The 17,868-nt window shown below is 35.6% G+C and overlaps 1 protein-coding gene across 1 annotated transcript in view; it reads left to right on the top strand.

Moving 5' to 3' along the window:
• The window catches only part of LOC107099207 (semaphorin-3ab-like), a 31,257-nt gene that overhangs the window by 10,692 nt on the left and 2,697 nt on the right, over positions 1 to 17,868 (top strand). The window contains exons 3-17 of the mRNA XM_015397254.1: positions 1,429 to 1,589; positions 1,982 to 2,044; positions 5,464 to 5,583; positions 8,502 to 8,592; positions 9,348 to 9,467; positions 11,674 to 11,816; positions 13,155 to 13,269; positions 13,373 to 13,442; positions 13,548 to 13,692; positions 13,788 to 14,007; positions 14,106 to 14,197; positions 14,295 to 14,336; positions 15,004 to 15,161; positions 16,272 to 16,339; positions 17,345 to 17,490. Of these exons, the coding sequence (XP_015252740.1) occupies positions 1,429 to 1,589; positions 1,982 to 2,044; positions 5,464 to 5,583; positions 8,502 to 8,592; positions 9,348 to 9,467; positions 11,674 to 11,816; positions 13,155 to 13,269; positions 13,373 to 13,442; positions 13,548 to 13,692; positions 13,788 to 14,007; positions 14,106 to 14,197; positions 14,295 to 14,336; positions 15,004 to 15,161; positions 16,272 to 16,339; positions 17,345 to 17,490 (1,754 nt within the window). The remainder of the gene's footprint in view (positions 1 to 1,428; positions 1,590 to 1,981; positions 2,045 to 5,463; positions 5,584 to 8,501; positions 8,593 to 9,347; positions 9,468 to 11,673; positions 11,817 to 13,154; positions 13,270 to 13,372; positions 13,443 to 13,547; positions 13,693 to 13,787; positions 14,008 to 14,105; positions 14,198 to 14,294; positions 14,337 to 15,003; positions 15,162 to 16,271; positions 16,340 to 17,344; positions 17,491 to 17,868) is intronic.

The raw sequence follows: 17,868 nt of genomic DNA, 5'->3' as shown, positions 1-17,868 counted from the left end.
GGGGAGATGTTCATGTTGCTGCGGTCTGCAGTCTGGACGTTAGATGTCGCTAAAAATTACACACTGTAGCTTTAAAACTTGATTGGAGGTTTTTCTTTCTTTGATTACTTTTTTGTGTATTTTTTATTCAGCTTTCTGGGTCTAGCTGTTTGACTTTAATAATAATACTAATAATAACAATAATAATTATTATTATTGATGCATTATTATATTCACATTACATTGGAAGGTTTTCATGATTTGTTGTTTTCCTTTTTTTTTCAATGTTAACAGGATGTGTTATGTTTATTATTAGTATTTGTCTCCATGTGTTGCCTTGTTTGTTTGCTGTGGGATTTTCTTTACAACAGGGGATTGTTTGTTATTTGGTTAGGTGGGAAATAGTTTTTTTTTTTTTTTCGGGGCATTGTTTGGTGGTCTGTTGTTTTAAAAAAAAAATAAGCTTTTAAATAAGCAAAGAAGTCAGTGTGACTCCCTCTCTTCTGCAATGTTCTTTATCACTTACTACTTTAATTAGCCTTTCTGCCTCTCTCTCTCTCTCTCTCTTTCTCTCTCTCTCTCTCTCTCTCGGGCTCTGACATACTTCAGAGAAGTGGGCATTCTCTGATAAAGCATTTATGAGTGATTCTGTTTGTCTCTTTTATCTTACTTAGAAATAAAGAAATAAAACTGCAGAACACCCAACAAGGATTTTTTTCTTGTGTTTCCAGAATTTTTAGTAGCTTTTGCAAGGCTGCCAGTGGAAGAATGAAAGTTAAGGGGGTCATAGTCTTGTAAGACTTTGCTGGCAAGACAAATGTGAAAAGGAAAATAAATTACTATGTGTATTTCTTTGTGCATTAACATGTTACATACACACAGTATTCCAATCCCAGTCTTAAAACGTCACCCATGGGTCTGTAATTGAAACAAAGGCACTGTTGGACAAGTCTTCCAGTCTTTTAATGTAAACCAGTTCTTTAGCTCACTTCCAAAGAGTGGGCTAAAGTGGATTACAAAGTGTTGAAACAAATGGTGTACATAAATAAAAGCTCAACACTTGGTCTGTAAAACATAAGCAGATTGATATAATATCCCACTAGTATGTGTAGCTCTTTCTGGTAGCTCTTTTAACAGTCACAGTCTGTTTTTTAGCACTGGCTTTTCATAGATTTCACACTATTTTGTAGCTCTTTATTTTTATTTTGTAGTTTTTATTTTTGCTTTAACAAACAAAGTACCAGGAAAATCTTTCTGGGAGTAAAAGCTTGAAAAATTATGTTGGGGCACCTTTTTATCTGGTATTTTACTGTAACAAATATTTTATATATGCAAAGATGTTGTTAGAACTCCTTTTTAAGTTCAGTGGATTTTGAAATTTCTTTTTGCATTAAACATATTCTAATGTTTTATAACTGTAGAATGCCAATTCCATTTTTCTTTCCACAGAAATGTTAGAGACCAACAACCTGGTAACATTTGAAGGCTTGGCTAATAGCTCGGCGTATCACACTCTCGTGTTGGATGAGGAGAAAGGAAGGCTTCTGGTGGGAGCAAAGGATCACATTTTCTCTTTCAACCTCCTCAATATAAGCAGAGACAAAGCACAGGTAAAGCATGCGGTTCGGATGTGCTGTGTTTGCCAGTTTTATTCATTTATGACCTTAAATCGGTTTCTGACCGACTTACACGACTAGTTGTCTCAAACCAGAGTGCTAGCCTCAGGTACCTTGGGATTCTTTTTCTAAAGAAAAAGTGCTTCATGTATATTTCAGACTAGGGCTGTCTCATGCAGACAACCTCTGTTACAGACATGTTTGCTGCACTCTGCACACCTGGGTGACTCATGCTGTAAACCGAAACAAAGTGGATGACAAACTTCACTGTGACCCCTTCCACTCTCAAAAACACACTTCTTTACACATGCTGTAGCTCTATCACTGATACAGAAATTATTGTAGATGCAGGAAGAGGCCTTTATTGCATAAACTTTGTGTTGCAGATCCCCTGGACTGCTTCTCCCACCAGAAGAGATGAATGCAAGTGGGCAGGGAAAAATCTCCTGGTAAGCCATCCAGCTATCTAGATTATGTTTAAAATGAGTCTTTTTCATGCAACAACCATTCCTTTTTTTTTTTTTGGTTGCAGAACAGATTTTATGTCTGGAAAGCACCTTTCTTAAGATATTTATAGCGATCTCTGTCCTTTATCAGCAGCGGATTCACAAAGCAAAATGGACCTCATTTTATAATTGATAAAAGGATGCTTTACTTTTGGGCAAGCCAAAGCAATGCACATGTATATGTGCACATATAATACAAAAAAAAAAAAGGAATTACAGACTTTAATAATGTTCTAGTTATTATTTATGATAGAATTTATTATCTTAAGCAATTGTTGTTTTCATTGTGTTTATCAACATGGAGCTTCAGGTCCTAACCTGCGGATTTTACAAGCATTAAGAACATCTGAATTGGATGGCTTATCTCCTCAACTGAAGTATCAGTTTGTGTAAAAAGCACAGACTGATTTCATAATATGCTATATTATGAAACTTTGACATATACTGCACAGATATATCCTTTAATAACTTGTAATTTTGAGAGGTATTAAAAAGAACACTGTGGGGAAATTGTGCCTTTTTAGTCTTTCTTTTATTTTCAGCCTATTTTATATTCTGCCAACACTCCTGAGCGCTACCTGCCAATAATTCACTTATCCTCATCTGACTCTCGTAACAAAAAAACTTGGTGAATTAATAAAAACATTGAGAATGTATTTTAATAAAACAATTGTTTGAAGGCATTCTATTTTTAATTTTAGCAGTGTTGAAGTTTGGCTTTTTTTCATTTTACCCTTTCTCCTGCACCAAATGTCCCAACAGCTTTTAGCACCACTACCGATTTGCTTTCTCTTTTTTGTCTAAGGTTGTCTTATTTAAAAATGATTTTAGTATTTGGATAACAAATACTAAAATGAAACTCTGCCTGGAGAATGTCACTATGAATCACTATTAGTTAATTGATAGTGCAAAACATTTTCAAAAGGGCTATCATTTTATATGAATAAAATATTGTAGTTCAATTTTGGTGGAATTTATTTGTTTGGAGAAAAAATAAAGATGCATTGAATACACATCTAAAATTAAAGCTGATGCAATTAAAACAATTTTGTTTATCAAAATCCTATAGCTCTTGTTAGATTAAATTTCTTGATATGCAGAAATCCCATGCAAACACAACCACAGTTTTATCTCTGTTTCCTTTAAGTGATGGTTTTTGTCTTTTAAAGGCCCCCCAGCACAACTTGGATGCAAGACCTTGTTGATGCTGTTTTTGGCTCAGTTGTTTTTCTTCTTTCTTTTAACCAGAAAAAGTCAAGAGCCTCTGGCATTCTGTTCACCTCTGCTATGGAACTAAAAAACTGTGAAGTCTTCTGTGTGTTTTCTGTAAACATTGAGATGATGTGATGTAAAAAAGATCCCCCCTAAGGGAGGGTTATCTGTTGTAAAGATAGATATAAGGGAGACGGAGAGAAAAGGTGATGGCATCCATAAAAACCCTGTAAAAGTCTTAAATCAAAGCAGAGACAAACAAAGCAGAGACAAAAGAACCAAATAAGATTGATTGAAGTTAGAGACGCTACAAGAATCAAATGAAAAGACAAAAGCTTTTGTAATCTATGTCCTAAACTATAGATTCCATTTAAAATTATTGAAAAGTTATTTAAAGTCTTTTGAAAGAATTGGAAAAGTGCTTTAGTTTAAATTGTGTAGTTTTCATCCCTCAGTATAGTGCCTTTTGTTATTTTTTGTTGCTGTATTAGTTAATGAAACCACAATTCACAAATTAGACATTCTGCAGCATAGTTAAAAATCTAGATTATTCAGAATCAGGTCTGATTAATCTAGATTTTGATGACACATTATACTGATATATTGAAATTACTTAAAGAAAACAAGTTGAAATCATAAAATGATTTACAGTCCCCCTTTTCATGCAAATTTTAGCTATGAAACTAATCTGATTACAAAATATGCAGTAACAGGTTATTTTAATTACCGTATACATTTAATTCATTTTATAAACCAAACCATATGTAAAGCCAATGGCTAGCAAGTGGTTTTCATATAACTTACTGTCCAGCTTAAGTTAATTACACCTTATTTAGAACAATCCTTTTTTTAAACTATTTATTTTTTGTCTGCCTATCATATCTATGTGAAAATAGATTTAGAATATTTGTACAGGGGCCATTTTAGCGTATATGAGAGGAACGAACACCATGCTGTGAAATGTCTGTTTTGGTATATTAATCTAGACAGAAAATTGACTATGTCCTTACGATATTTGAAAACAAAATCTCCGCATTGAAAGATAAAGTCATTGTTATATTGTAATACAGGAAGTTTGCTTGTATGCTACAAGCCTAAATCATTAAATGTAAAGTCTAGAGAGGAAAATCTATGTATCCATAGGATTCAGGTCTAGAGATGGAAAAGCATTTCACAATATTTGATTTGTGAAAGTCTTTGATATTGTCATAACTCTCAAATAATAATCAATCATTAATCCCAAGTTGTTAGATATGAATATGAACAAAGTGTTTTCAGTCATTATCATGTTGCAAGACCCATGACCAGCAACTGAGATCAAACTTCTCTGACTCTTGGCAGCACATTTCTCTCTAGAATCCCTTAATGTTCTTGAGATTTCATTGCACCCTGCAGAGATTCAAGACACTCTGTGTTCAAGCTGCTTGAAGAAGATATAATAGCCTTTACCTTTAAGATGCTTGTCTATCATTTTCTTTCAAAGCAACTCAGAAAACTTCCTGTGGTCCATGTTGTGTTGCATATATCATGTCACCAAAGTGCACTGACACCCCGGTGCCCTATATGTAAGCCCAAAGGCTGATTACAAGATTGTAGGCACCTGCAATGCTATTTAGTCAACACATCGTGATTTAACATGTCTCTTTGGTCACATTATTTTTTGTCCTTTCTAGGTGCGCCATAACTTTTGTTCAGACCTGTTTCCTTAGTTTAGTTTTGTTTGTTTTTTTAATCCTGTTGTAGCATGATTGAACAGCAATGTCTAACTTTCTGACTTTCAACATCTACAAGCAAAGATGCATAGGGTAGAAGTGCAGCTACCCTTTCAGATTACCCTAAAAGCTTATGTAGAAAATGCTTGGATTTTAAGGAAAGTGACACTCTATCTATAGAATTCTAAAGTCAAGATCTCTGTGAGGTCCCTTAAACATCTATAACCAAATATGTAAGTTATTCTAAATGACTGAATTTAATATTGGATAATTTAAAATAAGTTAAAGACTAAGATTTACATTTTCTCTGAAGAAGTTTAAACTTGCTTTAAGAAAAAGATTGTTCAAAATCCACCACGCTTTAAAGGTTGTTGTGCAGTTGCAAGAAAATGATTATTTTTAATTATGTTTGTGTTTTCTCTGGCTTTTCTTCATAAGAGAGAGTGTGCACATTTCATAAAATTACTGCAGCCGTTCAACCAGAGCCATTTCTATGTGTGTGGGACAGGAGCCTTCCACCCTGTATGTTCCTACCTGGAGGTCGGCAAGAAACCAGAGGTACAGTTTTCAAATCTATTTCTATACTTATCTGCTGCCAGAAACAATGATACAATTACACCCATGAAAGAAATAGTAAATGGCATGTACCTATATAGCACCTTTATTCAAGTCAGGAGACTTGACCAAAGCGCTTTACACTACATTCATTCACCCATTCACACACACACACTCACACACTGAAAGAAAGGGTGTGCTTTACTCCTTTGCATGTGAGCTGTAGATAATAATTTCATGCACCATGTTTACATGAAGGTGATATGATGCGCACATTTGAAAAGGGATTATTTAATGAAATAACAGAGGTTTTACAATGAATATACTTTATTTAACCAGGTAAAACTTAATAGAGATTTAAAATCCTTTTGTCAAGTGGGACTTGGTGATATACAGTAGTGCTTAAACATTTACATCATAATAGAGATTAAACACAAGTTTCAGTTCAAGTACTGATATGTTCTCCTATGTTACTGCTCATTTGAATTTGAAAAAGAAGAACTGCTCTCCTCTAAATGCCAGACTTATAAATTTGGTTTCCTACTAATTAGGTTGGTATTTAGAGACCATTAGGGCAAGGAAATGTCCCTAAGAAAACCTGTGTACTCCATGTGGAGCATAAAATAGAATGTAACTAATTAGTGCTGAAGTCACAGCCACAGTTTTAGAAATCTTTTCTTCCATTCCTTTCAATGACTAATAATTGATTATATATTTATGCACTGGTAGTTTGATTTTTAAAGGCATTGACAGAATCACACATAACACATTGTTATCATATATATATTACTGTGCAAAAGTATTCAAACCCCTGGAACTTTTTTTCATGTTTTCTCCTGTTACGACCACAAGTTTCAATGTACTTTACTTAGTTTGAATTTTAATTGACAGAACAAAATTAAGCAGTGTATTAGGAACTGAAAATTAAAATTATTTGACAAAAAATTGGTAAGGACAAAACCATAGTTGAAACAAAATCTTAAGGTTTCCAATTTTCTGTTTGCTACTAGCGTTGAAGTTAATGCCAACTTTTGACGGAAGCTGCTCTTGTCAGATGAGACTTTAACAAAAAAAAATTTCTAACTAATTACCTATTGTGAGTGGCAAAGAACTAACACTGCACAGCAACCACAAAAATGCATGGTATTGGTAGCCTTATGCAGTGTGAATGGTATCTTAATACCAGTAAGACCAAAATGATGGTGATCGATTTCAGAAGAAGACCCCCACTTCACTCCCCTGTGAATATCCAGGGGCAGGACATACAAACTGTGGAGAGTTTCAAATACCTGGGCGTTCATGTCAATAACAAACTGGACTGGACTCATAACACTAACGCCCTGCATAAGAAGTGCCAAAGCCATCTCCACCTCCCGAAGAGGTTGAGATCCTTTGGAGTGAGCAGGCCCCTGCTTAAAACTTTCTTTAACTATGTGGTGGCATCAGCCCTCCTCCACACTCTTGTCTGCTGGGCCCCTGGCAGCGTAGAGCGGGACACAAAGAGACGGAACAAACTAGTAAGAAAGGTTGATTCTGTCCTAGGCTGCGCTCTGAACTTAGTGGAGGAAGTGGCTGAGAGGAGGGTGCTGTCCAAGCATACATCCATCATGGACAACACCTTCCACCCTCTGCACCAGTCAGTAGAGGAGCTGAGCAGCTCTTTTAGTGAAGGACTCAATATACCCTGTTTGTAAAAAGGAGCAGGTCATTCAGCCCTGCTGCCACCAGACTCTACAATGCGACACTACAACGGCAATAACTTGTGCAATGTATGATGTGAAATTTATCATTTGATACCCTGTAAAATAATTGTTTCTCTATATTTGACACCCAGTGCAATAGCTATAAATATAAATATCCATCTATATGAATACCAGTGTAAACACCCTGTGCAACAACCCGGTATAATGATCCTACTAAAAAAATAAAAAAATAAAAAAACTCTGTATTTGCAGATGTTCTTCATCCCATCGGACTAAATTTGAGCTGTTTTTCAAACAATAACGGACACAGAAGGACAAAAGAATCTGTTTCTGCTTGTGCAAAGCTGGCAGATACATTGTCGCTGTCAATCTATTGAATAGTGTTTCTACAAAGTATTGACTAAAGAACATTTACAAATTCGTTTCTAATCTTTGGAGAAAGGTTTAGCAATTTTACTACCATTTCTTTTGTATACTCTAACTTGAAATGGTTGTTAAAATCCCGTTAAAATCTTTGAAGTTTATGGCTGTAATATGACAAAGCTTAAGGGGTATGAATACTTTTGTAACAATCTATATAGAAACAAAGCTAAATGACCTGTACATCTATAGCACTTTTTCAACTAAGGAGACTTTGACCAAAGCAGTTCACCCATTCACGCACACACTGGTGGCAAGCTACATTATAGCCACAGCTGCCCTGGTGCTCACTGACAAAAGCACGGCTGCCATAAACTGGCATCTCCACTCCCAACCATTAGCAGGCAATGTGGGTGAGGTGTCCTGTCCTGCAAGGACACAAAGACATTGAAAGTCTGAGCCAGGGCTTGAACCAACAAGCATCCAATGCTATCGCGCCCCAATATAATTTGGTACTAATCCTTACAGGGACAAAGCATTAAGCTAATATACAAAGAAATATTTGCTGAAAAAAAATTAATAATTATTTAGGCCCAAATATTTTGATGAAAAAGAAAATATATATATATTTAAGTTCAAATCTCATCAGCACATGTAGCTTTTAGAATTTCTATTATCCTGTGGATGTCATAAAGAGTCAGCAGCAGCAATCGATGTAAAGATAAGGAAAATTCTGCTTGTACTGGAGCTCTGATTTTGTGTATGGAGTTTACGTCAGTAGAACACTGTGCCCACTTCCTGTGTTTGATAGTAATCTACAATCCCTCCCTGGTTTGTTGTCTCTTCCTGCATATGCAGGATGGTGTTTTCAGGCTGGCACCCTTTGTAGAAAATGGCAGAGGGAAGAGTCCCTATGATCCCAAGCTTCTCACGGCTTCAATGTTAATTGGTGAGTTTATTGAAAGATACTCTGTGTGGTCCTGAATGTGTGCAGTAAAATGTGACGCCCTGCGCCTTGCTCTTTCATTTCAGTGGGTACACACTGTGTGACGTCAATGTAAATAACAGAACAGGAGTATTGCATCTGTGGATGCTTTGTATTTACACCCTAAGAACCTGTCATTTGCAGGACTGTAAACTCTATTTCAGTCTGGACTTATGTCATTCAAATAGTGCAGATGTGTGGTCAATGACACTTTATTGGGTGTATTTGGCTCTAATTCTCTATCCTTCCTTTTCCTGGCAAATAAAGCAGAGGTGTATGAGCATGATATTTCTCTTGACCCCCAATTATGTGTGATCATATTGTGTTATACCACCTCATTTACCCAAGCAGATGGCTATTTTCCAGCCCATCAACCCTTATCTCCTCTCCCTTGTCTCTCTCTTTCTCACCAGCATTATTATGTACTCCCCTTGTCTCACACTTCTGTTCTCTCCCTCAGCATCTGACTAACAATCCGTTCATCATTTCCCAACCTCCCATCCTTGCCCTGCCTTCTGTTCTAAAGTCGATTTCACACTCTTAATGTTTGTCATGCCTTTGTTGTTCTCAGAGGATGTAAAATCTACCTATGCTGCTAAGCCCCTTTTTAATTCCTTAGATTTCTAAATCTAGCCAACGGGGGCAAAAAGCCTTTTTTTTTTTTTTTTTTGTTCTTCTCAGGTTACTATGCTACCACTAATCAATCCCCTCCTTTTTAGATGGGGAGTTGTACGCTGGAACATCAGCCGACTTCATGGGGCGGGACTTTGCTATCTTTCGCACTCTTGGCAAGCATCACCCAATCAGAACAGAGCAACATGACTCCAGGTGGCTGAATGGTAAGTTTGGAGGATTCTATGCTTCAGTTTGTCTGCTGGCTTCTGTGTTAATAAGGTATCTTAAAGTTTCACTGAACATTTTTTGACTATTCTCATGTCTTTAAACTTTAGCAGATCAGTTTATGTTCCTTTGTGTGTATTTTGGGGGATACACAGGCATATATATGTCGAGATACATAGTCATACATATATATATGGCTTCTCAATCACCATTTACGTTTAATGATGCCTATGAAATAGGAAACAATTTCAATAGGAAAAATGATTGACGTGTCAATAAGGCTGCACTTCACAAAACAATGCAATAGCGATATCAATCTCAATAAATCCAAGATCCTAAACAATTTTCCTGAGCTTTAGGGGACCTCTAATGTTTGTAAAGTGTTATTTTTTACTGCTCCATATAGGAATTTCTTATTTGGGTAAAAAAAATCTAACTTTATAACATTGTGTTAGTATCAACAATTATGCAATTCCTGACAGTAGTTTTTCATACTGATAGGTCACTATTTTTTTAACGCAACTGCTGTATGGTCTTACCATACTTCTGGGGAAACCAAAAGAACTACAAGCAATTTCCTTTTGCAAGCTATTTCTGACTGTCATAAACCTTCTCTCTGACCATGCAATGTCAAGCAACTATATATAAAGGATGGGTAGCCAACCTGTCCTACAGAAGACTATAAAAATAATATAGACAATGTATTCTGTTTGTTAATTATAAAAAAAAAATACAGTACATGAAATGTAGTAAAACAATTGTTTGTCTATAAGAATAATTGTTTGTCTATAAGAATATTTAAATGTTGAAGTGATTTAGTAAAATTACAAAATCAAAATTTGAGACAAAATCAGCAGAATCGCTAAAGGATTAATCTAACATTGGGGGGTTATCTCCACAATCTCACTGAGTGAAATAATAATAAATAAAAAAAATGTGGGAGCAGAAATACTTCTATCACATAAGAGAGAATGCTGAAACCAAACTAAAATGTTCTTAAAAGATATTGGTGCTAGTGTTTTCTGACTTACACCACATGGTGTTTGTTTTACATGTATTCCCTCAAAGACTGAGTGGGTCAAACATTAATATGTTTAACATATATAAACAAATTGTGAAAAATTGTTTTAGCATTTATTTACCATGGTCATGCATTACTTTAAAAACTAGAATTCTAACAGATACAGTTTTGAATGGCATTGTGTATCTGGCTGAAAATACTGCCCTTCATACAGAAAGCATGAAGCGTAACATCAATTCTCTCCAAGATTTAATTTTAATATAAAAAACACTTTATTAGAGCCGAAGCTATGCAGCCTGAGTTCTGTTAACATAATGAAACTAAATCCCAAGGTTTGTCTGACCACTGAAGAAAATATGCTGTATTTGTTTTCTTTGTCTTGCTTTTTGTAGTTACTTTCTGCTTTATCTTTTCCACCGTTTTTGTTTGTGTCATAACTGTAGTATAAGCATAGATGGTTGATCATAGTTTAAAGTCAAGAGCCAAGTCTTGAAAAAAAAAAAACAGAGTATATCTCATGTGCATGGGAGCAGTGGTGGAGCAGTCTAACACTTTAAAATCCAGTTGGGCCAGAGATTCCAAGATTGAACCATGGAAATGATTGATTGTTCATGTACTTATTAATAAGAAATTGACAGTTTATACAGCTAGTATTAATCATTAATAGTCTCTGGTCCCTGTTTCTCTGGGTGTTGAGCTTTCCATCTCACAGGCGTGCAACTCTCTTCGAAATTGGTTACCAGTTCCAACGACCTGCAGACTACAGCTGAAATTCCATAGGGATTTTCTGGTCTGTTTGATCAGATTTACAGTGAACAAAAAAAAAAAAAAAAATGAAGAATTTTATTAAACCTTAAAAAAATAATGTCAATTCGTCTGTTTTAAGATCACAATTAGACTATGATTTTTAGTCTCAGAATGTTCAAACCAACTCTCAGGTGAAGAAGGGTGGGACTGAAAAGTTCTACTAAGTTCTTACTAATTTTAAAAGATGAGAGATAATATAAACTATATAAGTTTATAAGACTTCAGGGAGTGATTAGACTATTTGGAGTTTAATACTGTAATGGGGGAACAGAATCCTTGCTCCACACCTAAGGCACCACTTTTGACCACTAAGTTTATTTGCATCTATAGATATTAGTATTAAAATGAACAATGTTTGACTAAGTTTTCTCTTGTAGATCCTAGATTTGTAGGTGTTCATCTGATCCCAGAAAATGACAATCCAGAGGACGACAAAATCTACTTGTTCTTTAGAGAGAATGCAATGGATGGAGAGCATGCTGGAAAAGCCACATATGCTCGCATTGGACAGCTTTGCAAAGTAAGGATGCACACAGATAGTAGGCAGGCCTTTAAAGTTGAAAAATAAAAAAACAAAATACCACATGCAACACAAAAGATGCACACAACTTCCAGCATTTTGTGATACAGCGTTAAGATCTGATAAACACTCACATTTTAGCATGAAAAAGGGGTGAGTTGGATTGTGGTGCAATCAGTTTTAAAGAGTAGACTGAGAGAGAGGGAAGGCTAAATGTCATCGGAACATGATAGGTTGAGATGACTGCAATGTTGTGCCAATCCTCCCTCCACTACCTTTGCTCTTAAGTATCAGATTTCATATTCCACATCTTACATTATCTGTTAATTTCATATTTGACAAGTAGCCTTATTTCCCTGTTACATTGCAGACCAAGGTTTCTTTATAACAGCCTGATCACCAAGAATTTCTATAATCTGCTATCATCAACACAAGACAATTCTTTCATTATGCGAGTTGTGGTATTAATTTAAACCCATGCATATTTGCACATATTTTATTTGGCGGCTATAAATCTACTTATTGGAATGCCTTTGTGTGAGGGAAGACTTTGTGAATTTATGTATGCATGCTGCTTTCTGGAAATGAATGTAACACATTGAGGTGGTGGGGAACAGTATGCCTCTAACTTGGAAAAACAAATGAAAAGCAATTTGTCACTAAAACAGAATTCAAGAGTTATAAATGTGGAGTTCTACAAAGCTTGAGCATTTGTTTATCTAGCTTATAAAAATGTGATGAGCATTATATTTATGATTATTATAGCAGAATTTTGTGTCCTGACTATGAGTTTTTGTAAACATATTTTAGGTGATTTTGATTTTCTTAATGATTTATTGTATAATACATTAGAACATTCACATTGCTTGTGCCTTACATGGTCATGCAATCTTGTGAGAAAGCAGATATTTGTGAAAAAGTGGTTTTCTATTTTTAAACAAACACAAAGTGTGTCTCTTTCATCTTCTATTAGCAATTAGCACAATCAACTGTGCAAGGAATAAAAATTAAATTTCTTAACATTTCTCCTCAAGTATATTCTGCATTGACAAGACTGAACTTTTTTACCCTTTTCCACCCCTGTATAACTTTCAAAATTAAGTGTGTAGGTGTAATAAAGAATTACATAGCAATATTAGTTGTGCATGACAGTAATTAAGCTAAGACATGAGCTTAGAGATGAGATAAAGCAAGCATTTGAATCTGGTCAGATCAACTTCACATGCAACAGTTAACATTGAATGCAAACAATTTTGATTCCGTGCATGAAAATTCTTACTAAAAAATTAAGGATTTATCAAAGATTCAGTTGATTAAGAACATTAATTTTCTTTTTAGAATGACCTTGGAGGCCACAGGAGCCTGGTCAATAAGTGGACTACTTTCTTAAAAGCTCGGCTGATATGCTCTGTGCCGGGCAGTAACGGCATTGACACACATTTTGATGAACTACGTGAGTGATAACAGCGCACAGCATATCATATATATCAAAATTTATTATTTTATTTTTTGATGCAAAATTCAACTTATTCATTTTCTCCACATTTTTCTTTTAGAGGATGTCTTTCTGATGAGCACCAAGGATCCTAAGAGCCCAGCAATCTATGGAGTGTTCACCACTTCCAGGTGTGGTGAAGTAATTTAGATCATGAGATTTGATGGCATTTGTTGTAGTTTATGTGTTCGTAATTGATGCTCATTGTTATCTCATCCATTCTAATTTTCATTCAGCAACATCTTCAAAGGTTCAGCAGTTTGCATGTACAGCATGGCAGACATAAGAAGAGCATTCTTAGGTCCATATGCTCATAGAGACGGACCCAGCTATCAGTGGGTCCCCTTTCAGGGACGTGTACCCTACCCCCGGCCAGGCACAGTGAGTCTATTGTCCTGTTTACCGAGCTAAGAGCTTAACAATGCGTCCCTTGATTTTTGTTTTATTTTCCCTAATTACATTATTTTTTTATACAGTGCCCTAGCAAGACATTTGGTGGATTTGACACAACCAAGGAGTTCCCTGATGACGTGGTCACTTTTGCCAGAAGCCATCCAGCCATGTTTAATCCTATCTATCCAATTAATAATAAACCAATAATTGTCAAAACAGATGTGGACTACCAGTTTACTCAAATGGTCGTTGATAAAGTGGAGGCTGAAGATGGCATTTATGATGTCATGTTCATAGGCACAGGTATTCAAATATATTCCTAAAATATACCCCACAAAGTGCACCAAACTACTGTCAATTTATCGGTGGTGAAAATCTCAACTTTTTCTTTGCTTTCTCAGACATGGGAACGGTTTTGAAAGTTGTTGCCATCCCCAGAAGTTCTTGGCATGACTTAGAAGAAGTGTTATTGGAAGAAATGACTGTCTTTAGAGTAAGTTACTCTTCATATCAAGAGGTGATAAAGCTTCGGTGACATTAAAATCAACAATCTATGTATAATTATTGTTTTTCTTTCCTAATTCTTTTAGGAACCAGTAGCAATAACAGCTATGGAGCTTTCAACAAAACAGGTAAAGATTCTTACATTGGTTCTGAAATCTTAATGGTATTGTTGCAAAGAAAAACACTTGAAAAGCTTACGTGATTGTTTATACAAAGGGCGTGTTTAGAAAACCTGCCCACAGAACTCCTTTTTTCTCAGAGGTGATACGCCTTAAGGGCATAGACACAGAACAAAGAGATTTTTGTTGCCATGGTTTAAAGACTGAGATAAGTTGTGTGTCATCACATAAACAAAGTTAATTGCTGGCTTTCCAATGACAGTTAGCTTGTAAGCTGAAATGACAGGGAGATGAAAACATGCCAGCTAATTGACAGTTACGAGGGGCTGAAGAGATCAGCCTATATAGTCTACCTACAGTTTAAAAATAAGAGTTTCTTTTTTCAAAACAGCATTGCTCATATGAGGTTGATTTATTTAAATACTACTTTCCAAATAAAAAAATTACTGCAGTTAGGAAGAAATATTATATGAAAAAAACGATTATTTTTATAAATAGGAATAAAAACAGAGAGATATAGAGATTCCTATAGCTTCTCTCTTAAGGGCGGGGCCTTATTTAGTCGTCGTTACGTTTAACAGTCAAACAGCAGTAAGCACTAAAGGCTTAACTATTTCAAATGAACCATTTGCTTACAGTTCTCCAATATTGATCACTTAATCTCTTTATCTTTTAGCAACAACTTTATCTTGGTTCAGACATCGGTGTGTCTCAGATGCCTTTACACCGCTGTGAGATATACGGAAAGGCATGTGCCGAATGCTGCTTGGCAAGGGACCCTTACTGTGCATGGGATGGCACAGAATGCTCCAGATACTTCCCAATGGCAAAGAGGTATCAATCAAAATTTTATATTCATTTATCTCTCAGAATTAGATATATTGTATTTTATTTTAGCAGATGATGGATATCTAAAAATCTATGGTATATGGTTTTTTTGGGAAGAATGACCTTGATAGATGTTACATAAAGAAAACTGTGTACATGGTCAGATTTAAAGTTCAATCAGTTATATATTCAGTTTTTCATACAACAAACCAGTGAAGATGCTACATTTTTCAGCATTTCCTGATTTTAAGCTTGAAATAATCATCTTATTCTCTTCTACTTGTCCATTTTTCTATTTTCTTAGCACACAATACATCATTTGCCTTTAGGGTAGGGTACAAAGACCAAACTCTTTTAAGTTGTTGCAAAAAAAACAAAAACTGCTATTTACACACAAGATATAAAGAAATCTGGAATTGTCCCCAAGTTATGTACCTAACATGTGTTATGATAGAAAATAAGTAACCTCAGTTGTTTTTGGTAGATATTCAACTAAATAACTGACTTGGTAGACATTAGAGGTTCGGAGTAAATGTAGTGTTTTTTCTTGAGTTCATACTCCCACTCATGACTGCAATGGACTTACTGACTAAAACAGATTCACTTCTTCAAAGTTATTTAAACTCCAACATTTTAAATGTAATGCTATCTTTATAAACATGGTAGCTTAAACAAAACTACGTTAATAGGCTTCAAACAATATAAAGTAGATGGGCAGAAATCAGTTTGTTTTGTTGTTTCCATAGCTGCTTTTGTTGTTGTTCTGTTATTGAAAATACTGAAGGTACTTTGGTGCAAAATGTCATCTTTAGTATTTGTATTTCAGACATTTGACAGCCTGGGATGATTGATTAATGTTCAATTCCAACTTTCCCACCTGGCAATTAATTTTTTTCAACCGAGAAATGGCCTGCCTACAGTTTATCTGTTTATGTTGGCCTGCAGTTTTGCTGTATGCACAAAATGTCATTCAAATGCAAACCTAAACACACACACACACACACACACACAGACACCCAGTCTCACTCCCAGTAGACATAAATCTTATCACAGACACTTTCAGTGTTTTTTTTTTTTTGTTGACTCATGAAGTTGTTTGTACTTGTGTTTCTGCAGGAGAACCAGAAGGCAAGATATCAGGAATGGAGACCCGCTCACTCAGTGTTCAGATCTGCAGCAGCAAGGTCCTTAAACAAGAAAAGATTTTATTGTGACAGTTTTATTTCTTGACACAACCAAAACTGCTATTTCAGTTTGGTGTTATATTGGTATATTTTATGTTTCTGATGGTATGAGAATAACCTTTGGTTTACGTAACACTCATCAAGATTCCCTTTGGCTTTCACTCTCTCACTGTTTTGTAGGAATCACCTTTTTTTATCAGTAGTAATAAGTATTTATTTCTTTTTATATCTAATCTCATTTTTAAAAAAAAATGTCTGCTGACAAATGAAGCTTAAGTAAAAATTAAATCTGGAAAACTTATCAGCTTATCAGCAGAACCATCTGCAATATCCGTGGTTCAACTCCAGTCAATCAACTTGGGGCTGCACCTCCTCCAACGCCAATGATCTTTCAAGATCCCCTTAATTTAGTTCCTGGCCTATCTTCTCTAGAACTTTCTGCCACCCCATCTCCTCCCTCAGTCTCAGTCCCTCCTCCCCCTCTGGCTTATTCCCCCAACAATTTCTGGGCCCCAAAAACTACTCTACTCTAATAATTTTCAAGGTTAATCATTAAAGCAAAACGTTGATACACAGCATCAAAGTCTTCTACTGCAGCCTGAGCCCTGAGGAACTTATTTCATTTATGTCGATATCTGCAAGTCTGCTTCTGTCTCCTTGAACCCCAGTCAGCTTCTGCAAATGGCCGCTCACACTGAGCCTGGTTCTACCAGAGGTTTCTTCCTGTTAAAAGGGAGTTTTCCTCTCCACTGTTGCTACATGCATGCTCTGTGTGAGTAATGCAAAGAGTCAATGATTCAATGCAATCAGCTGCTTTACTTTATTTATGATTGTGTTACCTGTAAGAATAAATTGAACAATACTTTTCTAATTGCAGTTTTTCTCTGTGCGAATCTCTCCAGGTTGAATTTAGAATTGTTTTAAACCGTGACAGTGTTATGGTTAATATAACCGTACTCAGTTACACAACTTGTAAAACTAAATCAAATCTTTTCGACTTACTAGATGAACTCAGTGGGCAGGCAATCACACTCGATAAAACTGTCTATGGTGTGGAGAACAGCAGCACTTTCCTTGAATGTGTTCCCAAGTCCCAAAGAGCCATAACCTACTGGCAGTATCAGCACTCCACTGATGACCGCAAACAAGAGGTAAGCACCAGTTTACTTTTTTTTCTTCTCTTAATTTCTTTAGGTATTTCACCTCCAGAACAAATAAAAGTAAAAAAAAAAAAAAACATAGTAGCTTACAATTAAAAGATTTATCATCACATTATTTAGGATCAAATGTTAGAATTATACTTTAATACTCCTGCTGACGAAAATATGGTCTAGTCCATATGAGATAAACACGTTTAAATAAATGGCTTAAAATCACATCCTAATCAGAAATGCGAAGACAGCTAATGGATGGTAAATACATGGTGGGAAAGAGACACATACAGATTACATAGGTAGGTTAAGCTACAAGGTTAATGTTAAAAACGACATGCTGCAGGATACAGGATGCAGCGAAGTGCATTTCTATAC

This window comes from Cyprinodon variegatus, unplaced genomic scaffold, assembly GCF_000732505.1.
Source record: "Cyprinodon variegatus isolate N-32 unplaced genomic scaffold, C_variegatus-1.0 Scaffold846, whole genome shotgun sequence".
Taxonomy (NCBI): domain Eukaryota; kingdom Metazoa; phylum Chordata; class Actinopteri; order Cyprinodontiformes; family Cyprinodontidae; genus Cyprinodon; species Cyprinodon variegatus.
Note: the sequence above shows the minus strand (reverse complement) of the source record. Positions and strands in the feature narration are given on the sequence as shown.